General features: G+C 41.4%; 2 protein-coding genes across 5 annotated transcripts in view; both read left to right on the forward strand.

Annotated features, from left to right (window-relative positions):
* The first annotated feature begins 28 nt into the window (after window positions 1-28).
* On the forward strand, window positions 29-15,997 carry LOC131137416 (biglycan-like). 4 transcript variants are annotated; one of them, XM_058085353.1, is made up of 9 exons: window positions 29-760; window positions 2,265-2,333; window positions 8,068-8,335; window positions 12,278-12,390; window positions 12,453-12,666; window positions 12,764-12,874; window positions 14,076-14,169; window positions 14,261-14,399; window positions 14,476-15,997. In XM_058085353.1, the coding sequence occupies exons 1-9, from the start codon at window positions 740-742 to the stop codon at window positions 14,671-14,673; spliced, it is 1,227 nt and encodes a 408-aa protein (XP_057941336.1). In that variant the 5' UTR covers window positions 29-739; the 3' UTR covers window positions 14,674-15,997. The 4 variants fall into 4 exon arrangements, with proteins under 4 accessions (XP_057941336.1, XP_057941338.1, XP_057941337.1 ...); XM_058085355.1 differs by lacking the exon at window positions 2,265-2,333 and having other exon boundaries at window positions 31-760; XM_058085354.1 differs by lacking the exons at window positions 29-760; window positions 2,265-2,333 and adding an exon at window positions 3,280-3,712.
* Window positions 15,998-19,129: 3,132 nt separating this feature from the next.
* Window positions 19,130-24,412, forward strand: part of LOC131136972 (beta-1,4-galactosyltransferase 3-like) — a 5,856-nt gene continuing 573 nt past the window's right edge. The window contains exons 1-6 of the mRNA XM_058084371.1: window positions 19,130-19,474; window positions 19,577-19,812; window positions 19,884-20,074; window positions 20,216-20,338; window positions 23,642-23,746; window positions 23,836-24,412. The exon at window positions 23,836-24,412 is cut by the window's right edge and continues 573 nt beyond it. Of these exons, the coding sequence (XP_057940354.1) occupies window positions 19,192-19,474; window positions 19,577-19,812; window positions 19,884-20,074; window positions 20,216-20,338; window positions 23,642-23,746; window positions 23,836-24,172 (1,275 nt within the window). The 5' untranslated portion in view covers window positions 19,130-19,191 and the 3' untranslated portion in view covers window positions 24,173-24,412. The remainder of the gene's footprint in view (window positions 19,475-19,576; window positions 19,813-19,883; window positions 20,075-20,215; window positions 20,339-23,641; window positions 23,747-23,835) is intronic.

Raw genomic sequence — 24,412 nt, forward strand, 5'->3', positions numbered from 1 at the left:
ACTTCAACCTGAACTTGGTAGGAACTGAAGGTGGTCAATGGGTTACTGCGTTCGGAGTTATGTACTAAATTAATTAAAAACGTAATGATTAGTATCATTAGTAAGAATTCATTTGAATTATTTACATCACCACACAAAGGTTGGAATTAACTATTGTATTTGTACTTTTTAATGTGAAATAAAGTCTATATTTATATGTGTAATGTAGAGCAATTAAATCTGTTATATCATAATTAACTGCATTCTTTCCAATTAGTATGAATGAAAATACAGGTCTTGTTATGACACAATTCAGTATGGGAGTTAAAATGTTATGCTGGAGCCTATCCCAGCTGTCTTTGGGCAACAGGCTGGGTACATCTTGGACTGGTCACATTAAAATACATATAAATTTATATTACAGTAAATCTTATTTTATTACAATACTGTAACTATTAATTAGAAATCACACATTTTGAAATATTTAATTCGAGTTGTGATTTGTCCTACTTTATTTGACGGTCATTGAACGCACCATCAACAGTTCTCCATACACAGGGATGTATGGGTGTATTTGGATGTATTTCCCCTCTTTTTTTTTTTTTTCTTTCACCTCATATTTAATTCGAACTGTGATTTGTCCTACATTTTTTGATGGTCATTTAACGCACCATCAACAGTTCTCCATACACAGAGGGATGTATGGTTGTATTTCCCCTCTTTTTCTTTCCCCTCATATTTGCTCCCAAATGCTGATACTATGAAGAAGGAATGCATAAAGGTAAGATTTGAAGACTTTGAATCATTATGGTACACAATCTCTCTGAAAAAATCATTTAGCGCTTTTCATTTGATGTTGTTCCCGCCATAGTTTTATACAATACATCGCTATAATGTAGGTATGTTTTACCCACATGCTAGTTTGATGCTAACGCGCTAATGCTAGCATAACACACACAGGATGCTAGCAAGGCAACAACCTAGCTTGGCAACTCCTGTCACAAATCATCACCTAACTTAACAATACGGCTATTTAACTCAGTTTAGGTGTCGACCAACAATGAAAAATCGTTGTCTGTCCGCCTTTTAGTGCTTTTTTCATGTTTCTGCTGTCTCCATCCATGCCAAAATATAAAGTAAATAGCGAACACTAGCAAGAGAAAGCGGTTAGGTAATACCAAGTATTCAGCGAGGGGACGGGGGGGGGTTACAATACCGGATGTTTAAACATGTACTGTTTTCCTGGCAAATGATATAAATAAATAAAATCAACAAGACGCTAATACAATACAATCTATATTCTTATTGATGTCATTATACTTGGGATTATATTGACTGGATCTGATTATTGTGGGGGTCAAGCCCCCCCCCATCCCCGTGCAAGTTATTCGCTGCCCCTCAGTTCATATTTGAATAAGCTTCCTAGCAACAAAGTACTGAACAATTCAGCTTGTGTACACATCACTGTATATGACTAGGATGATGAAATACCAGTATAAAGTCACAAGTAAGATGATGCAAGAGAAGTAGAATAGAATATACAGTAAATTATTGTGCTGAATGTGTAGCAGACCTACTTTTATACATGATACAGTACATTTTATACAGTACATTTATACTTTTCTCTCTCTGCCTGAGTAATCACATGTTATATTTCTCTTTTGGGGTTTTACGTGGCACAACCTCCACTCTCCATAATTGTACAGCCGTTTTGCCAACATCATATCACTGTCGAAGAAACTCAACATTCTCATTTTTGCTCAGCCACTTCACAAAAAAGGGGACTGAAGTGCATTAAAGCTCATTCCCGTTTCTTCTCCGCTGAGCTCTCATCTTTAATCTGTCAACCTCGCCTTCGCAGCTTGTCACATTCGGGTATTTTTCACGTTTGACAGGCTTGCCATTCACCGTAATGTGTATGACATTGCTGTTAAATCCACATCCCATCCAACACATGTTTCACATCACATGGACAACCGCAGAGTCATTTGTTAAAGAGAGAGTAGCGTGGTGCTTGTTCGTCTTAGATTCTGTGTATAATTCTGCTCTCAGACAGATTAAAGGTGCCGTCATTCTTGATTACGCGGCCCAAACATTCGAAGGCACTTTAAGTGCCGATCTTGATAGCTTGAGTCTGTGTCTGGTGAACCATTTTATGTGGATTTGGCCACATGTGCTGAAAAACCCAGTGACTACCCATCTTCAGTTTTTGGCCAGAGGCCACCAGATTTTGTCCTGGTATTTAAAAGCATTCATGATGCTAAGAACCCTAACAATGTTCCTAGGACCTTTTTGGAAGAGAACCAGGACCACAGCATCACCGATCCTCCGTCACGCTTCCCTACGGATATGAGGTGCTTTTCTGCATATTAATGTTTTTGTTTATGAGTATTTTGTTGCCAAAAAGCTGGATCTTGGTCTCATATGACAAAAGCACACGTTCTTACTTGAAGTTCCAGAACTGCTTGGCAAAGTCCAGATTTTTATGTTTATAACTGGGAGTGAGAAGCAACTATTGTTGAGAGAGGTCTCACTCGCTCACATTTTGTATTTGCTGAACGTTTGTGGGCGAATTTAATACCTAATATGCTAATATTTTTTTTAAAAAGTAACACAAAAATATGCTTGTTGATTGTATTGTTTTAAATAATGGCCCATTGTTCCGAAATTGATATTTTTTTACATAAAATTTGATATCGTTGTAGTTGCACATCCAATCGTTTACCACAAAGAGATTTCCCTACTTATTTATAGATAAAAACGTATTTGTATCTGCGATTAAATGTGAGTTAACTATGGACAAAAAATGTGATTAATCATGATTAAATATTTTAATCGATTGACAGCCCTAATTATTAAAATGTGTATAACTTTATAGATGTTGCTAATGTATAGGTTGAACAGTTTTGGTCCCAGTGTTGACCCCTGGGGTACTCCGCACATTATATTTAAACTGCCATGTTCTCTTAACTTCACATGTGGATCCCTGTTTTCTAGGTAGCTTCTGACCCAATCAGAACTAACCCTCTGATTCCATTCTTTAATTTGGTAATTAGGATGTTGAGATTCGAGAGAGGAAAAAAAATGGACGCCGAGCCCTCTGGTAGCAAACCAACGCCATAATCAACTAAGCCACAACAGAAGAGAGAGAGAGAGAGGGGGATGAAAACAAGAAGCGCAGCAAAGCCTGAATCTACAAACTGAGAGTGACAGGAAGTTGAAAAGGAAAATAATTCTATCTGCAAAGGTCGCTAACCAAACTCTGTCCCGCTGCCAAAAGCCCCCCCCCCCCCCCCCCCTGCTTAGAGCATCAGGCCGATGGGCAACAACACGGATAATCGGCTGTTCGGAGGACAGGAAGTCATTGTTGAGATAGAGTGTGATGGGGAAATAATATGATGTGACACGCAAAAGCCCCAACAATGGTGCTCAAGGACAACATGTCAAACTAAAAGAGAAGATCCCTGATTGAAGATCCCAGTGTTGCATTTCTGAAGATCAACCCCCTGTAAGACTTGAATACACATATTTTTTTCACAGGGCAGGAATTATACAGTACTTAAAAGAGTAGTACTTTTCTTCTCCTCCTCCTCCTCCTCCTCCATCCAAAACGGGCAGAAAGGAGGCTGGCTTGACGACTTTATGGGCTGGAAGTCCTGAGTCAGTTCACAGTGGCACACATTGGTGGAGGAGCAGAGGCTGGATGTCCACAGAAGAGGACCACAGAAATACTGTAATAATCCCTGAATGTGATGAACATATAAAAGCGATAATCTGCAGGATAATCTGGAGCACAGAGGGCGGCGACACTGTTGGAATTTGGAATTAATTTCATATTTCTATTCAAAAGGTAGGGAAAGATACATTTGACTTTTTGGAGTATTATTTTTCATAAGCTGCATAATGTAACAATAATGTACAATTTTGACATTGTTGCTTTTATGATGCACAGATTCTCAAATAGTGACATAAAAAAATAGAGAACCACTCTACTTTAGAGTGCAGGGTGCATTATACAAAGTGCAAAGTACATAGTGCAAAATATTTTTCTTCGTGAATTTTTATTTTTATGAATTTTTGTCAAACATCTTGCTAGCATTTGCATGATGTGAGCCACAAAATATAATGATGCTATCATGATGCACAGATTCTCAAATAGAGCTGTCATGACATAAAAAAATAGAGAACCACTCTACTTTAGAGTGCAGTGTGCAATATACAAAGTATAATGCAAAGTTTTTCTTGATGAATGTTCATTTTTATGAACTTTCGTGAAATATCTAGCTAGCATTTGCGTGATGTGAGACACAGATTCTGAAATAGTGGGGTCATGGCATAAAAAAATAGAGAACCACTCCACTTTAGAGTGCAGTGTGCAATATACAAAGTATAATGCAAAGTTTTTCTTGATGAATGTTCATTTTTATGAACTTTCGTGAAATATCTTGCTAGCATTTGCGTGATGTGAGACACAGATTCTCAAATAGTGGGGTCATGACAAAAAAATTGAGAACCACTCCATTTTAGAGTGCAGGGTGCAATAGGTGCAATATAGAAAGTATAGTGCAAAGTGTTTTTCTTGATAAATGTTCATTTTTATGAACTTTTGTGAAAAATCTTGCTAGCATTCACGTGATGTGAGACACAAAATGTGATGCAATCACTTTTAAAGGTAGGACGTCTCCCCCGATGGAGCCATTGGCTCCTGTTTCGGTGAGCCAATGAGTTTTTTTTTCTTTCATAGCAAAACTTTTTCATAGCAAAACTAAAGCTGCACAGTGTAACAATAATGTACAATTATGACATTGTTGCTATAATGATGCACAGATTCTCAAATAGTGGGGTCATGGCATAAAAAATAGAGAACCACTCTACTTTAGAGTGCAGGGTGCAATATACAGAGTATAATGCAAAGTTTTTCTTGATGAATGTTCATTTTTATGAACTTTCGTGAAATATCTTGCTAGCATTTGCGTGATGTGAGACACAGATTCTCACATAGTGGGGTCATGACATAAAAAATAGAGAACCACTCTACTTCAGAGTGCAGTGTGCAATATACAAAGCATAGTGCAAAGTGTTTTTTTTCATAAATGTTAATTTTTATGAACTTTCGTGAAATATCTTGCTAGCATTTGCGTGATGTGAGACACAGATTCTCAAACAGTGGGGTCATGACATAAAAAAATTGAGAACCACTCTACTTCAGAGTGCAGTGTGCAATATAGAAAGTATAGTGCAAAGTGTTTTTCTTCATAAATGTTCATTTTTATGAACTTTCGTGAAAAATCTTGCTAACATTCACGTGATGTGAGACACAAAATGTGATGCAAACACTTTTAAAGGTAGGACGCCCCCCGATGGAGCCATTGGCTCCTGTTTCGGTGAACCGCTGAGCCAATGAGTCACCTTTACTGTGCAAAGACAGAGCAAACAGTGTGATGTCACCGGTCGCTGAAAACGAAGCATGTCTGTTTCCTGCTTATTAGCCAGTCTGCGGCTTGGTATTTGGTCTCCATCCACCTGTCCGTCTCAGCATGCCATCTGCATGTCGAGGAGACAAATATGTTGACTCCCGGTTCTTTTGTATTCAGCTCTGCTCTCTGCCGTGCTTTGACTCGGTCCCTGCAGCCCGCCCACCACATCCAAGCCGGGCCGCCTCAGTGAAGCTGCCAAACAGTTCCTTTTTTTAGGGGCACCAGTCACCAAATTACAGCTGCTAGGGCACTTAACTCGGAGACCCGGAGACTTCTACTGGACCCGCCTATGGCTCGTACTGTGTGAACCGGAATTGTGTGTATGTGTTGGAGCATCTTAGTTTGTGTGGACAGGCAAAAAAAAAAAAAGAGGTCAGCTAAACCAACCCTTTTCAAGGAGGTTTTTTTTTGGGGGGAACAAAACACCTCCATTATGTATTTTTGTGTTTGGCCCACACAAAAATACGTTGCGTTTTAGCTTTATTGGATTGCATTCCTGTTTAGAATAACACAGACGTGTTAGAAAACACTTTGTGTAAACACAATAAAATCACATTATGTAATTAGATTTTCTACTATGTGACGGTACATAACTAAATACCAGTTTAAAAAAAAAAATTGGGTTAATCTGCAGTATAACCTTGACGTGGCATTTTTGGCCTAACTACCAACCAACTACCGTTTGTAGCATCTTGTCCTATCAACCTACCGATCCAAGCATTTCCTAATTACCTTCTTTCCCACACACTTTTCCTAAAATCCTATTCATTACGTTTTCTTTACCAACCGATGCCAAAACCTTTCCGCATACGTTTCAATTTAACTAACGAGCACCCATCCCTCTACTTATCCTAAATATCTAACGTCAACCAGCCAGCTTCCCAAACTTCCCAGGGTTTCGGTAGAGACCAATAACGTGGCAGCTTTGGCTGAACTCATGATCCCATCCCGACTGCGATTGGACTCCGTATCATGTGATGGTTTGGCAGTGTGACTGAGCCACAGAGAAAACTAAATTGGAAAATGGCTTCCTTTTAAAAAAAAGTTGAAGTATCGTGAAACCACAGGTGCTTTTCTGTGTAGGATGATTATTTACGTACATGGAAGTGGTTTATTTAAGGAGGCTGCGTTGTAAAAAAACTGTTGTGAGCATCCGTTCTAGTTTGTATGAGTCTTATTAGTTAATTAGTTAGTTAACCACTGGATCAGATAGTGATAGTGATGGATGGATGGTACCCAGTCCTCGATGGATGACGGATAGTCCATACATAGACTTTGAAGCTAATCTCAATGTACATGGAGGCTACAGCGTAATATCAGTCCCAAATTGGGTTTGTGATGTGGATGCTTCAAGATTACGGACAAACTGCTTAACTGAGGTGTAGTCTGGGCTAATTTATTCGTTTCATTTAGACTGAATTAAATTTGGTTATCTTGATATTACTTTAGTTGATTAACTTTATGGATTTTGTACAGTTTTGTTGGCTTATTTCTTATCTCCTTCCCATACATCCACTGATGTTTTTGTCTTGTACAGTGTTTTACGTAAGCTTCTACGGTGAATTGCTCCTAAATGCCACTAAATCTACCATTTCCCTATCAGCTATTTTTGTTGTTACAAATCTGAATGCAGAGTCTCACAGCACACCTGAAGATTCACAGATGCGTAGGAAGCAAGCGTAGCCGACAAAGTGTTCAAAAAGAGTTCAAAACAAGGTTCCCGCACAGTGTGTGCGTCATTAGTTTATTCAGGTAACGTTTCGGTCCGTTTGACCTTCGTCGGACAGATTTCATACAAATCTGAAATTGACGTGGATTGATCAAAAGTTGCTATGTCTGTAAGTGATCCTTGATTCAGTAATTATTTATATTAAATTTAATTTAATTTGATATATATGAGCTGTGTGATCACAAGCAGTTTTCCAACTGACTTTATATCACCAGCCATCACCTGAAAAAACAAGCATACCAAAAAAAAAAAAAAAAAAACAGTCTGTGACTGATGCACGGTCGTTCCCGCTGTCTGGCTGCATGACAATAGGATATCTCATAGGTTGTAGTCTTATCCCCATGTATTGTTATTATAGTTATTGTGGAAGAACAGTAGTCTGCTTTTATTCCAGTCCACCTCATTTGGCGCTAGAGCCTGACAATTGGCAGACAAATCATTGGGTTGAGCATCTAAAAAAAAAAACACATTTTTAGATTGACAATATATTTATGATATCTTCCATAATTTTGCACTGCACATGTTGCAGAAATTGTAGGTGTCTGTTAGAATTCTTGTGTGTGTCATTTGTGCACTGCATTCTTCTGACCAAGCCAAGGCCGCTGGTGTTTTTTTTTTTTTTTTTTTTTGCTGCAAAATGGTATTCTTTGGATTCTATTTATATTGCATGGAACCGATGAAGTGGCAAGATCAGTTCCACGTCATGATTAAATAATCCATGATCACTGATTAAAAGTAACTTACAATGAACAATATAGTATATTTATTTCAAAGCTTGTTGTGAATTAAAATTTAAAGCACACCAAATTCTGGTATATATATATATATATATATATATATATATATATATATATAACGGTGCTCTCCTTCTGTTTTTTTCAGGTGTGTCAAAACCAAAAAATGCATCCCTGTTGTCCCCTGCTGCTGTTACTATGCGTGGTCCAGCTGCTCTCTCCCTCCACTGCCCTGCCCTTTGAGCAGAAAGGCTTCTGGGATTTCGCCCTGGACAGTCTGGACAGTATTGACATGATGGCCATGATGAAGGATGAGGAAGAAGGCTCGGCCGTCGAAGAGGTGCCCCCGCCTGATATGCCCGTGTGCCCCTTCGGCTGCCACTGTCGACTCAGAGTGGTCCAGTGTTCTGACCTCGGTTGGTGAGAGTGTGTGTGTGTGTGTGTGGAACATGGATACTTGTCAACACAACGTGTGCTCGTTTGTAAGAAGCGCCCACAGGGAAAGCGAATGTGATGAGTGAAACACGACTGACTCAGACACTGACTGAGAAGTCTGAGCCTTGCCTGACTCTCAAGCCCCTGGGAGAGCAAAGTCGTCCTTTGTTCTAATATCAAACAGAGGAATTTATCCCTTGGGATCATGCAAGTGTATTTTGACAAGGGGAGGCATCTTTTAGAGGGATCTTGTGTTCCAGACTTTGTGTGCTGACACAGGATGGAAAACGAGGATTTTCGACATGAAAAAAAAAATGAAACTGTGGTGGGAACTGGTAAAGTTAATGGATTTAGAACCATCAAACTAGTGAAGGCGCTCATCTGTGTAGCATTATAGCGTGTGCATACAGGGAGCTGTTTCCCACCACAATTAGTAACGTTGAAAAACTCCAGACTGTTTAGTCTCTACTTCCGGATCGGATTCGGAATCCAACACATACGGCTGTATGTTAAAAGCCGACATTTTAAAAGGACACATGGCCGTTTATTATACCGTTCACAGCTAGCGGCACAAACCGGAAGTCCTTTCGAGTCCTTTTAAGCACTCACGATTTTGACCATCCGCAAAGGAATAGGCGAGCCGTGGGTCGAATTCATTAAAACAATGTTTTCATAGGAATCACAAAAGTAAAAAAAAAAAACAGCTGAATAGGTGCAGATTCTGGAAGACTTAGAAAGCTTTAAATGTGAATATAAATGTGAAGTATTTATTTACATTGTACATATACAGACCTGATCAATATCTCAAGACCAGCTAAAAAAATTGCAAAAATAATAATAATAAATAATAAAAAAATATATTTTTCACCTGGTCAAAAGTTTAAGACCACATGCTATAAAAGCCAAATTCTCATTACCTGTCAGGCATTCACACGGTCATACCCTCCTCATGGATGAAGCTAATTAGCTTGGACAGTCGATGCAACAGTTTGCATGTATAGATAGATGAAAAAATTATGAATAATTTCCAAAATTTTTTCAAATAATTTCCTTGTTTGCCATGTTTGCATGAATCACCAACCTCAAACAGCTTTTTAAAATAATTAAAGAATAAAGCCTCGAGGATCACTTACACACATATGCAGTACACATATAGCTGAATAATAAAAAATACATATAGCAACTTCTGATCAATCCATGCAAATTTCAGACTTAAAATCATGTACAGAATTTTAAGCCCCTCCCATTTTTGCTAAAAACACACCCACTGCTGGTTTATTTTTGTGGAATGTTATGTCGTTTAATCTGAAAGAAGCACTAAAATATGTAAAATATGAGGTTCCCGAAATGATAAAGCCAAATTTAATCTGACCAAAAAGATATCCATCTGCCACATCTGCAGGTACGAATCTGACTTTCTCCATTGAACGCTTTAAACATAATGGTTTTGTTGATTCATCACTTTGTGAACTCTCTGTATTTACTGTGGAACCCTGGTGTTTCTGCAGCGGATAAATGTGGAAGCGTATAATTTCCTGAATGCTTATTTAGAACAGATGTGTGTTCAGCGGTGGCGTCTGTCTCCCCTCAGTGTGCATCTCCACGTGATGTTAGGTATTTGTATGGAGGGTCTCTGGGGTTACAGAGGGTGCTGGTTTTGCCGGTCTTTGGGTGAAGCTTTTCAGCTTTGTGGCTTTATGGGAGAAATCTGCGGCGTTGGGGTTTTTGGGTGCCGGGAGATTTATTTCATCGCCGTCCTCGGTGGATGTCTTTTAAACTTTCATAAGCACTGTGAGCTTTGATGCTACAGTCCATATTTGAGGGCATACAGGTGCTAGCATGCATGCTAAAAGCTGTTCCGGCATGGATATATGGTAACAAATATGGTATCTTATTGCTCCCAGAGTACCACGTAGTTCTAGTTTGGCTACCACGCAACTTGCCATGCTTTTTGGCAAAGCATTCATGGGATTTGAACCGAAACTACATTTTTGATCCGATGTGGTGACACAGAGGGTGCGGCTTGGGAAAGCTAAAGCTATATCTAAACTTCACGTTGAATGAACAGCTCTGGATGGTAGATGTTGTGGTTGATGGCACGCCGGATCCCAGTGGGCCAGATGGGACTTGGTTCTGAGATGACCCGCTTGCATCATGACTACATTTCTGTGGTCAGTTTGAGTAGAAGGAAGTCCGACCCTCTGTGACATCACAAATGGGCAGTTTAACCACGCCTTTTGGAACCGAGCCTTTTGAGCCATCCCAAACTTCTTTCAGGGCTCACTTCCAAAGGCTCAAACCTCATTTTCTGAAACTTTGGCATGGTTTAACACAAGAATACAACATTCAAAATTATTATATATGAGATGTATATATCACCAGCCATCACCAGAAACAAGCAGACAAAAAAAAAACACAGTCAGTGACTGATGCACGATCGTGCCCGCTGTCCGAAAAATTTTTTTGTGTCATTTTGACATCACAAAAGGGCAGTTTAACCACGCCTTTTGGAACCTAGACTTTTGAGCCATCCCAAACTTCTTTCAGTGCTCACTTCCAAAGGCTGAAACCTCATTTTCTGAAACGTTGGCATGGTTTACAAAAAAAAACACAGTCAGTGACTGATGCACAATCGTGCCTGCTGTCTGAAATTTTTTTTTGTGTACTCAGCCAGCGTGGCTGCATGACAATAGGATATCTCATGGTTGTAGTCTTATCCCCATGTATTGTTAACAGTTATTGTGCAAGAACCGTAGTCTGCTCGTGCCTGCTTTTATTCCAGTACGTTCTAAATATATTTATAAGGGAGAAAAGGGGACCTATTATGCTAATTTCCAGCCCTTTGCATTGAATTCTGGACTCTTATAGAGCAGCTACACATGATAACCGGTACAAAAAGCTATGTAGATCTTCAAGAATCTGCACCTATTCCATCTGTATTTCATTGGCTTGTAGTTTGTAGTTTTGGATGGCCCTGAAGAGTCTGTAACACTGGCGATGTGTGATGTCACAGATTGCCGGGCTCACGTTGGTCTAATTAATATCACATGTAACCCGGTCGAAACCAGGTTATGTCCTTTAGCCTACGTTACCATGGTGATACAACTGCTTTAAAAGAGAGCTACTGTACCTTTTTCACCGAATACGCAAGTCCGGCTTTCCACTCAACACAGCTCACGAAAACTGTTTTGGACAAACTACTCCCTTTTAAATACAAAAATATATATACTTCATGAATGTAAACATTTATAGCAAATGTTATGCTCGTGGCATAAAATGTCAACAGTTACTATAGCATACGGTTCCGAACCTGTTTAAAAAAAATCTTGCCTTTGCTGTTCCAGATGTCGTTAACTGCACATTTTCACAATTTCTTTGCACTTGATTTTTCAGCGGAAAAGTTGATGGACTCGTCATGTGACAGCTCCACCGTACACGAACATATTAACACGCCGCTCGCAGTCCGAGCTTATGCCACCTCTTTTTGATTTAGCGGGAGCTTTGCCCCGATAGTCCTTAAATCGCCACCACTGTGACTTTGCTGAAATGGAAACCAGACGGAAAACATCTGGCGTCCCCATCTGGTGCCCGTGTGTGTGTGTGTGTGGTGTGAGTGTGGTGTGAGTGTGCAGTTTTTGTCTGCGACAAACCATGACTGTGACTTAGGTGCTGCTTTGACGTCTGCGAGTGACCTCCATGGTTGTGTCTATGTGCACCTCTCATTAAAATAGTAGCTTTGGAAAACCCAAAGTGCTCATTTGGTTTCATTCTCAGGCCTGGGAGAGGTTTTTTAAAACACACACTGACTTCTTATTTTCCAAAGAGGGAAGACAAACCAGCTTTTAAGGGTGTTGGTTCACAAGTCAGCCGAGGAAGTGTTTAATGGAGTCTGATTCCCTTGCTGTGTTTTTGTTGGTCTCCAGGTCTGTCTGAAGTGCCGAGTAAAATTCCTCCTGACACCAGGTTCCTGGACCTTCAGAATAATCACATCACCGAGCTTCGAGAGGATGACTTCAAGGGTCTTACCAATTTATATGTAAGTTTGTCACGCTGTATTTTGCTTTCAATTTCATTCCTAATATTCCTTTTTTTTTACAGGGATTATCTTTGAGGAATAACTACATCTCCAGAGTCCACCCCAAGGCATTTGCCCCTCTTAAAAGCATGCAGAAGCTCTACTTCTCCAAGAATCTTTTGACCACTATCCCCAAGAACCTGCCTGCCTCCTTGGTGGAGATGAGAATCCATGAGAACCTCATCAGGAAGGTGCCAGCTGGTGCCTTCTCAGGACTGGTCAACATGAACTGCATAGGTAAAAAATATAAAAAAATGTTTGCCTCGTTGATTTCTACATTTATGATGTTTTTTGATGAATATAGTTTATTTTGACGTGATGTTCCCTCTTGCAGAAATGGGAGCAAACCCCATCCAGAACAGTGGATTCGAACCTGGTGCCTTCAAAGGACTCAAACTGAACTATTTGCGTATATCAGACAGCAGACTGACTGGAGTACCCAAAGGTAACTCTATGAGGCCGAAATGCCGCATAAAGTGTATTCATTCAGAGAAAACATGGCAACACCAAGGGGGTGTGGCCAGTGCGCCTCTCATTGCCTTTAAGTGCGCAGGGCCCACTGGACTGTACATCAGAGGAGGCACACCACAATGCGCATTATGCACCACGTACCACCTAGTGGGACACGTCATCTGTTACAGACAGTTAAATTAAATAGAGCAGCAGGCTAATACAGGCATCTCACCTTTGATGTTTTTTTTTTCCTTGAGAAAAAATTAACAGTAAAGAAATATCCTACTGCCAGATTTTAACATCCAGTCTTATATTAGTTTTTTTTTTTTAGTTCTTCTTCTTTCTCTTTCGGGTTTTCCCTTCTTGTCCAATGGATCATACTTTCTGTTTCACAAAGTCTGCACTGTGTGTTGGCTCATTTGCATGCTAACAGTGATTGGATGTTTACTAAGGGGATGAGCGCTTAGTGGAGCTGTCTTGTGAATTTTCTAGTGGAGTTTTCACTTCTAAAATGTTGATTTGACGGGCAAGACATTTATTTAGGGGCCCCCCAGTGTAGAGCCGGCCTCGGTTAGCATCATACTTTCAGCTGCCGTCAGGTTGAGTTCCCATTAGTCTTTGATCTGACATCAGATGTGATGGGACAATTAATACAAAAATCGACATGCTGGTTCAGATATTAAATACATTAAATAGTGGTTGCTGGTTGCATTGCAATGTGTCTGACACTCCTGAAAAACACTGTAATTAGTCACACGCCCAAAGTGCTTCCTAACTCAGAACCATATAAGGAAGTCCACCCTTTTGTGACATCACAAAGAAACGGTTTAACCACGCCTTTTCAAACTGAGCGTTTTGAACCATTCCAAACTTCTTTTAGTGTTCACTTCCAAATGCGCAAACCTCATTATCTGAAACTTTGGCATCGTTTAACACAAGAATACAACATTCTAACTACATTTATAGGTCAGAGAAGCGGAAAAATCATAACTTTGAAAAATTCTAACTGTATCTGTCCTACCGTTTTCTGTATGTTATTTTAAAATGGGTGTTCTATAATGTCATTGAAACAATACAACTAGACTTTTACACACTGCCATACGTTCTAACATGTGAGACTTTAAATGATTCAACATGGCCTCACTTCCAACCCCGTGAGCATCTTGTTGTGATGATGCTTTCAAATCTTTCAGATCTCCCTGAGAGCCTCCACGAGCTTCACCTTGACCACAATGAGATCCAGGCTGTCGAACTCGAGGACTTGAAACGCTATAAGAACTTATTCAGGTAACATCTTGCTGGAGGCGTTTCATGCGTTTCAGCTAAGCCGTTAGCCAGTGAGGCCGTTGGTCAATTCAATTTGTTTATTTTATTCCAGGTTGGGTCTCAGTTTTAACCACATCCGCAACATTGAGAGCGGAAGTCTTGCCTTTGTGCCACGGCTTAGAGAGCTGCACTTGGACAACAACCTTCTCTCCGGTGTTCCAAAGGGCCTCCCAGAAATGAAATACTTACAGGTGAGTACAGTACAGTACAGTACACCGTCGTCCATTTTTGGCGAGATTCCGGACGTTTTGTTGTTTTGCTTTCAAGGTCGTTTACCTCCATTCCAACAACATTGGCAAAGTGAAGATGGATGACTTCTGCCCTAAGGGATTAGGAACAAAGCGGGCTTTCTACAATGGCATCAGCCTTTTCGGCAACCCTGTCAACTACTGGGAGGTGCAGCCGGCAACATTCCGCTGTGCTAGTGACCGGAATGCTGTCCAGTTTGGAAACTATAAAAAATAGAAAAAGGGGAGGGGTAGTTTGCTTGGAGATGCGGAGCATTAGAGGCAAAATTAATAAACAACTAAATTCATTTGAATAGAAGAAAGGGGATATTAGAATGTGTCAAGGAAAAAGTTCTTCTTTTGGAAGAACGTATGATCCCCCCCCCCCCAAAATGGGTTCCAAATTCATCCAAATTCCAATTCATGGTATAATAATTGGACAATTGTACACACTCCATTTTGCAACCAATTCGATACTACAGTAAACCTCGGATATATCGGATTCAATTGTTCCCACTGGTTTTGTCCGATATAAGCGAAATCCGTGATATACGTAGACCGGAAAATGTCCGTTTTACGCATATATCGGATTCACATCCGGTATATGCGTAAATGGGATTTTATCCGTTATAAAAAGGCACTTCCTTGACTATGTTTCCAATGTACCTGGACACGCAGGCAACGCTGCAAACGCTGCAAATGACGTCGTATAGCCGCCTGTCACGATTCGGCGAATCGGAGCGCCACGATGCGGCCCATCCGATATATGCGAGGGAAATTTAATGGAAATGCATTGGAACGGGACTGGAGATTTTGTCCGAAATAGGCAAAATCCGTTATAAAAAAAAATCCGATATATGCAATGAATTTTTATTGGAAATGCATTACAGAAAAATCGGTTCTTTTTTTATCTGTCCGTTGTGAGCGAATTTCCGATATATCCGAGGTTTACTGTAATTCAAGTTTAGTTTCTTTCTACTTCACATCACAGAATATTTCGCTTGTCTGGAAGTATATTCCTTGAAGGGGCACACTACATTTGCTGAGGTGTGCAAACACACACACACACACACACACACACATCGGCTTTGCTTCGGTACATTGAAAGCATCGTGTACACTTAGTGCTGCAAACGAGAGTGACGTTTATGCATTGTTTTGCACAGTTATTTCTATTGAGCTCGACCTGCTTGATAGTGCAAAAGCGCTTTGACCGTAGACATGTTGCCTTGTCTCCGCTGTGTAATCTGACAAGTAATCTGCTGCATGTGAATAAAAAAAAAAAAATTTCTAACCTGCTCATGAAGCCAGAGATCAACACCTTGGGTTGAATGTCATATTGATGAACCGATAAGGAGGGGAGCAAAGAAAGAATGAATCAAACAACATTTGTATTATTATTATTATTATTATCATTGTGATGATTTGCATTTTACATTTAAATTTAAATTCATATTTTATGATAAATGGTGCTATATGTCATTTTTTTTTCAGTGTAAACCATCACAGAATCCAAGCAATATTATCAACAGAATGCAAATAAATTATGTCAAAGATGTCTATGTGCCATTTTACAGAGATAGGTCAACTACTCATCCTGATCCACCTCGTCTATTTCAGTCCTGACTGACTGACTCCGAGCTTCGTGTATGGAATCCAAAGTCTTGGTCTGTTGTGGTTGAAGTAACGACTCACCAAAAGGCAGGATTGGAGTTATTTCAATGGATGCTTTCATGAAGAAGGGATGCAACGTTCCTCCTGTGTTCAAGTGTGAAGACTTCCTGTTGGAAATGGTTCCTGGATTTTTAATAATGAAATAGGAGAAGCATTCTAAGAGGACAGGAGAGGAGATCAGGAGGGAGAAGTTTGTTGTGAGATCAGGAGGTGATGGCAGTCCAGGCTGAGCTTCACCATGACTACCACCCTTTCCTGATGGTGGTCATCTTCCTCCTGCACACCTGAGTCTTCACCCTGTGCCGCCCCTACATCCCTTCCTCTTCCTCTCCTTGCCCATTTCCTGCCAGCCCCGCCCCCCCTAGGAGGAGAGGAGATGAGACGAGACGGGATGGGAGGAGACGAGACGAGAAGAGACTAGCGGAGATGAGAGGACAGAAGAGGAGACAAGAGGAGACGAGATGAGACGAGAGGAGAGGAGAGGGGATGGGAGGAGAGGAGGCGAGACGAGAGGAGAGGGATCGGGAGAGGAGAGGAGGCGAGACGAGAGGAGAGGGATCGGGAGAGGAGAGAAGGCGAGATGAGAGGAGAGGAGGCGAGACGAGAGGAGGCGAGACGAGAGGAGAGGAGCCGAGACGAGAGGAGAGGGATCGGGACGGGAGGAGAGGCGAGGAGAGGGATCGGGAGAGGAGAGGAGGCGAGACGAGAGGAGAGGAGAGGGATCGGGAGAGGAGAGGAGGCGAGATGAGAGGAGAGGAGAGCAGAGGGATCGGGAGAGGAGAGGAGGCGAGATGAGAGGAGAGGAGAGCAGAGGGACCGGGAGAGGAGAGGAGGCGAGACGAAACGAGAGGCGAGGAGAGGGACGGGAGGAGAGGAGAGGGATCGGGAGAGCAGAGGGGAGGAGATGGGAGGAGACGGGAGGAGAGGAGAGGGATCGGGAGAGCAGAGGGGAGGAGACGGGAGGGGAGGGGAGGACAGGAGAGGAGACGAGACGAGACGAGAGGAGAGGAGCCGAGCCGAGGCGAGACGAGAGGCGAGGAGAGGGATCGGGAGAGGAGAGGAGGCGAGATGAGAGGAGAGGAGAGCAGAGGGATCGGGAGAGGAGAGGAGGCGAGACGAAACGAGAGGTGAGGAGAGGAGAGGGATCGGGAGAGCAGAGGGGAGGAGACGGGAGGCGAGATGGGAGGAGACGGGAGGAGAGGAGAGGGATCGGGAGAGCAGAGGGGAGGAGACTTGATGGGAGGGGAGGACAGGGGAGGGGCGGGGGGCAGGGGAGGGGAGGAGAGGAGAGGAGAGGAGGCTCTTGTTTCCTGCTGATGATCAACCAATGGGTTTTTCTGGTCTATAATATTTGGTGTATAATATTTAATATACATAATCTTCAGTAATTCATATTGAGCACTTTTTTTTATAAATTACTCATATTTTTAGATTAAAAAAATGCATTTTTATGCTGTATCCTTTATGGTTTTCAAAAAAGGCGCTGGTGCGTCAGCCAACGCGATGATGCAGCCGGAGACGCCCCCCCCCCCCGCACGGCGTGTTGACAGTGCGGACGTGCTGCCATGCAATTCCGTGTGAGCGCGTCCGCAGCCGTCCTTATGCAGCAGGTGACCGATTTCACCCCCACATAAGCGATTAGGAGGCGGGAGGCGAACAGGAGGAGGAGGAGGAGGAGGAAGCAGCCTCTGCAGCCCGACTGCATCTTTTGTTCCGCCGCCTTCTCGGAGGGAGGCTGCGGCCTGCGGCCGGGGGAAGCCACGGGCTGGATTGGGGATGTCGCAGCGATGTGCTGGTGAGTTGGTCGGTGCGGCGGAGCTTGTCGACTGGCTTGAGACCAAAACAGCTAAGTCATACCCGTCCGACGTTGAGCGCCGTTGATAGGCTAATCACCCGGAGGAGGGACGTTAGCGGGGCGTTTCAACCGTATGTGCCATAATTGTGTCATAATTAAAGGTCGTGGGTAGAGTGATGGATGCAGAAAAAGACAACTTTTCGTCGCATGTAATTATTTAGACGGACAGAGAACTGTCATGTTGTCATCTGTGGAAGCTGTGGAAGCTGTGGAAATGTCACCTGTGACAAATATTTACTGTAGCAAATTGTATTATACCTGTAGTTCAATGTCAAAAATTAGCATTTTTTTGCAGAATGCATGACAATATAAGGCGGGAAAAAAGGCTAAATGGAGAGAGCACTTCCTGTCACACAGCAGGATTAATTAGACTCTTGCATACTTTGAAGGACACCTCAGAACTACTACTAATCGTGTAAATACTATGCCGGTTATCTCATATAGAAGGCTATAATCATCACACAGCAACTTAAAACTAAAAAAGATAGTTAAGAAATGTACAAAACAAATACCAATAATAGTTTAACATTCATTCATTTTTCTACCGCTTATCCTCACGAGGGTCGCTGGAGCCTATCCCGGCTGTCTTCACGCGAGGTGGCCAGCCAATCACAGGGCACATATAGACAAACAACCATTCACACTCACATTCATACCTATGGATAATTTGGAGTCGCTAATTAACCTAGCATGTTTTTGGAATGTGTGGGAGGAAACCGGAGTACCCGGAACTTGAACTCGGGTTTCCTAGCTGTGAGGTATTTGCGCTAACCACTCGTCCACCGTGCAGCCCAGTTTACCATATAAAAGCATATCTTTTTGAAGATGGTGATGTATAGTCAGTTGAATAGGCATAAAAACTCAATTCCGGAATGATGCTTTAATTTCGATTTTCCATGTTTTTTCCATATATAAAGTACGAAACAAAACCACAAAGTTGGAAGAAAAACTGCAAATGTCTTCCTTGTGTTTGTTGTGAGATCAGGAGGTGATGGCAGTCCAGACTGAGCTTCACCATGACTACCACCCTTTCCTGATGGTGGTCATCTTCCTCCTGCGCACCTGAGTCTTCACCCTGTGCCGCCCCTATATCCCTTCCTTTTCCTCTCCTTGCCCATTTCCTGTTAGCCCCCCCCCCCCCGCCCCCCCCCCCCCCCCACCACCTTGCTCCATCCCGTCACCACTCCTATCCTTTTCCTGTTCCGAAGCGATACGAGCTTAGTTTACTATGGCATGCTGCGGGCGGTCTCTGGACTCCCCTTGCACACTGGCTTTGCTGGTGGGCTTCCAGTTCGCCTTCGTGCTCTACTTCTCCCTCGGAGGCTTCAAAGGCTTGGTATCCGTGCTGGTTCACACCACGGAGGCCGAGTTTGATTACTCGCGACCCCATGACGTCTACACCAACCTCAGTTACCTGAGAGCGCCGCCTCATCCGCCTTGGAATTCCGGCACCGGACCCCCAGCAACGGGGCCACCGCTGGCAGATTGTCAGATTGTCTCTCCGCTGCTGGGTGAGTGAGTAGATACAGGAAGCACAGTTGAACCAGTTTTAACCGTCCACACACAAGTTGAAGCCGGAAGTTCTAAAAATGGTTTTTCCCTCCCCCCTCCAGTCGGACCGGTGTCCGTCCAGCTTTCCTCGCCTCTGACTTTAGAGGAGATCAGACAGAGGAACCCGTTAGTGTTGCCGGGTGGTCGCTACCGTCCGCCGGACTGTGAACCTCGACACCACACCGCCATTGTGGTACCATACCGGAACCGTCAGACTCACCTGCGTGCCCTCCTGTATCACCTCCATCCTTTCCTGCAGAGGCAGCAGATCCACTACAGCATCTACATCGTTCAGCAGGTCAGCTTCATCGCCTGATGCCACCACGCGGTAAAAGGTTTGAAAACATCCTCCGTGTTTGTGCCTGGCAGTGGGGGAATAGCACCTTCAACCGAGCCAAGCTGCTGAACGTTGGGGTGCGGGAAGCCCTCCGAGATGAAGACTGGAGCTGCATCTTCCTCCATGATGTGGACCTGCTGCCTGAGAATGACCACAACACCTACAGCTGCCACAAACAGTTCCCCACGCATCTGTCTGTGGCCATGGACAAGTTCAGATACAGGTAGTGGCTCGGCAAGGCAACCTTGATGGGAACCTTGGTTCTAGAACCCACACTAGAACCCACACAACCAACATACATGGGGCTAATGACTGGGTCGTGATATGTTATAATCAATGAATGTTGCCATTGTGACCCTCTTAGGCTACCCTACCCACAGTATTTTGGAGGGGTGTCTGCAGTGACCCCAGACCAGTATATGAAGATGAACGGCTTCCCGAACCAGTATTGGGGCTGGGGGGGCGAGGATGATGATATTGCTGCAAGGTAAAGACTTTCAATGGTTTCATTTTTGGGCCCATTCATTCATTCAACACTCATTCATTCATTCATTCATTCAACACTCATTCATTCATTAATTCATTCAACACTCATTCATTCATTCATTCAACACTCATTCATTCATTCAATCAACACTCATTCATTCATTCAACACTCATTCATTCATTCATTCATTCATTCAACATTCATTCAACACTCATTCATTCATTCATTCAACACTCATTCATTCATTCATTCAACACGCATTCATTCATTCAACACTCATTCAACACTCATTCATTTATTCACTCTTTCATTCATTCATCATTCATTCATTCAACACTCATTCATTCATTCACTCTTTCATTCAACACTCATTCATTCATTCACTCATTCATTCACCGTGCAGCCCAGTTCATTCATTCATTCAACACTCATTCATTCATTCACTCATTCATTCACCGTGCAGCCCAGTTCATTCATTCATTCAACACTCATTCATTCATTCATTCAACACTCATTCATTCATTCATTCATACACTCATTCATTCATTCATTCATTCATACACTCATTCATTCATTCATTCATTCATTTATTCATTCAACACTCATTCATTCATTCAACACTCATTCATTCATTCATTCAACATTCATTCAACACTCATTCATTCATTAATTCATTCAACACTCATTCATTCATTCATTCAACACTCATTCAACACTCATTCATTCATCATTCATCATTCATTCATTCAACACTCATTCATTCATTCAACACTCATTCAACACTCATTCATTCATCATTCATCATTCATTCATACAACACTCATTCATTCATTCACTCTTTCATTCAACACTCATTCATTCATTCATTCAACACTCATTCATTCATTCACTCATTCATTCATTCACTCATCCATTCATTCAACACTCATTCATTCATTCATTCAACACTCATTCAGTCATTCATTCAACACTCATTCATCATTCATCATTCATTCATTCATTCATTCACTCATTCATTCATTCACTCATTCATTCATTCACTCATCCATTCATTCAACACTCATTCATTCATTCAACACTCATTCATCATTCATCATTCATTCATTCAACAGTCATTCATTCACTCATTCATTCAACACTCATTCACTCATTCATTCATTCAACACTCATTCATTCATTCAACACTCATTCATTCATTCACTCATTCATTCAACACTCATTCATTCATTCAACACTCATTCATTCATTCACTCATTCATTCAACACTCATTCATTCATTCACTCATTCATTCACTCATCCATTCATTCAACACTCATTCATTCATTCATTCAACACTCATTCATTCATTCATTCAACAGTCATTCAACACTCATTCATTCATTCAACACTCATTCAACAATCATTCATTCAACATTCATTCATTCATTCATTCAACACTCATTCATTCATTCATTCTACACTCATTCATTCATTCATTCTACATTCATTCATTCAACACTCACTCATTCATTCAACACTCACTCACTCATTCAACACTCATTCATTCATTCATTCATTCAACACTCATTCATTCATTCACTCATTCATTCATTCACTCATCCATTCATTCAACACTCATTCAGTCATTCATTCAACACTCATTCATCATTCATCATTCATAATTCATTCATTCAACACTCATTCATTCATTCATTCATTCATTCATTCACTCATTCATTCATTCACTCATTCATTCATTCACTCATCCATTCATTCAACACTCATTCATTCATTCAACACTCATTCATCATTCATCATTCATTCATTCAACACTCATTCATTCACTCATTCATTCAACACTCATTCACTCACTCATTCATTCATTCAACACTCATTCATTCATTCAACACTCATTCATTCATTCACTCATTCATTCAACACTCATTCATTCATTCACTCATTCATTCACTCATCCATTCATTCAACACTCATTCATTCATTCATTCAACACTCATTCATTCATTCATTCATTCATTCAACACTCATTCATTCATTCAACACTCATTCAACAATCATTCATTCAACATTCATTCATTCATTCATTCAACACTCATTCATTCATTCATTCAACACTCATTCATTCATTCATTCTACACTCATTCATTCATTCATTCTACATTCATTCATTCAACACTCACTCATTCATTCAACACTCACTCACTCATTCAACATTCATTTATTCATTCAACACTCACTCACTCATTCAACATTCATTCATTCATTCAACACTCATTCATTCATTCATTCATTCAACACTCATTCATTCATTCATTCAACACTCATTCACTCATTCATTCATTCATTCACTCATCCATTCATTCAACACTCATTCATTCATTCAACACTCATTCATCATTCATCATTCATTCATTCAACACTCATTCATTCACTCACTCATTCATTCATTCAACACTCATTCATTCATTCAACACTCATTCATTCATTCAACACTCATTCATTCACTCATTCATTCAACACTCATTCATTCATTCACTCATTCATTCACTCATCCATTCATTCAACACTCATTCATTTATTCAACACTCATTCATTCATTCAACACTCATTCATTCATTCATTCATTCATTCAACAGTCATTCAACACTCATTCATTCATTCAACACTCATTCAACAATCATTCATTCAACATTCATTCATTCATTCATTCAACACTCATTCATTCATTCATTCTACACTCATTCATTCATTCATTCTACATTCATTCATTCAACACTCACTCATTCATTCAACACTCACTCACTCATTCAACATTCATTCATTCATTCAACACTCATTCATTCATTCAACACTCCTTCATTCATTCATTCATTCAACACTCACTCATTCATTCATTCGTTTTTGCTTTGCACACTCATCATATTGTGTCTGGGTATATTGTGTTCTCCATGTTTCTTTGTTTTTCACTTTCATTTGTCTCTCATCTTCACTTCCCACTGCTGTGGCATTGCCGTGTGTCTCTCCCAGGGGGCTCAGTGGGTATGTTTTTTTGGGGTATCTTACCCAAACCACTTTCATATACCTGAAAGACCATAACACAGACCCCAGTTTTAACACATGAAATGGGTCAGGATGTGTCCTAAACCAAAACAGACTGTGTACATATATTTATACTGTTTATTCTGTATATTTTCCATTTTTCATTTTTTAATAGATGTGTCTTCCTAGTATGTGTTTGATCATACCTGCCAATAAAACCATTTCTGATTCTGATTTCTGATTCTGATTCTGTTTGTCTCATCCAGAGTGCGCCTGTCCGGCATGAAGATTGTGCGCCCCCCAGTGGCCATCGGTCATTACAAAATGATCAAGCATAGAGGAGACAGAGGAAATGAGCAAAACCCACGCAGGTACGATTTCCACACACAACTTGAATCTGAGCTGCAAAATCCATCAAATCTTCATCGTCTCTTCACGTAAACTCCGATTTCCATTCCAGATTCGACCTCCTGAAAAGAACCAGACTAAACTGGCGTTCCGACGGCCTCAACTCCTTGACTTACGAGCTCCTTTCAAAAGAGATGGAGCCGCTCTACACGAACCTGACTGTCAACATCGGAGAAGATCCTCATCAACCGTTGGGGAAAAGTAGCACCCCTGCTCATCAACGGAACGCCTCCAAGACCGCATCCACGGACAATCAGGAGACGAAAAATCCACACAGCAAAAAAGGATCTGTAAATGTCACTGTGAGCAAACCCGACGGCGTGGACACAAAACCTAATCGGACAAAAGCAGCTAACGAAACGACGCAGGAGAAAAGAGAAAAGCTGTAGCACGGAACCGCATCAGTCACGACTGATGCCAGGATCCCACGGTAGACCGGTTATCTCAGCTTAGTGCAGGTTTTGAGATTCATTCAATTCGGGGAGCCACTTGGTTCCGAGAAAGTGCAGAAAATGCATCTGGAAATAGGTGCAGATTCCCGGAAGATCTAGAAAGCTCTCTTGAACAAATTAGAGAAGAAACTTGTGCCTTGTCTCTTTTATAAACTGCTACCAACCTGAGATTCATTG

This window comes from Doryrhamphus excisus, chromosome 10 (assembly GCF_030265055.1).
Source record: "Doryrhamphus excisus isolate RoL2022-K1 chromosome 10, RoL_Dexc_1.0, whole genome shotgun sequence".
In the NCBI taxonomy this organism is placed as follows: Eukaryota; Metazoa; Chordata; class Actinopteri; order Syngnathiformes; family Syngnathidae; genus Doryrhamphus; species Doryrhamphus excisus.

Excerpts from the sequence above, each read along its gene's own strand:
- LOC131137416 (XM_058085353.1), top strand. The coding sequence starts at position 740 with ATGAAGAAGGAATGCATAAAG. Across the intron at positions 8,336-12,277 it reads GGTCCAGTGTTCTGACCTCG|GTCTGTCTGAAGTGCCGAGT; the intron begins GTTGGTGAGAGT and ends GTTGGTCTCCAG. Across the intron at positions 12,875-14,075 it reads ACTGACTGGAGTACCCAAAG|ATCTCCCTGAGAGCCTCCAC; the intron begins GTAACTCTATGA and ends CAAATCTTTCAG.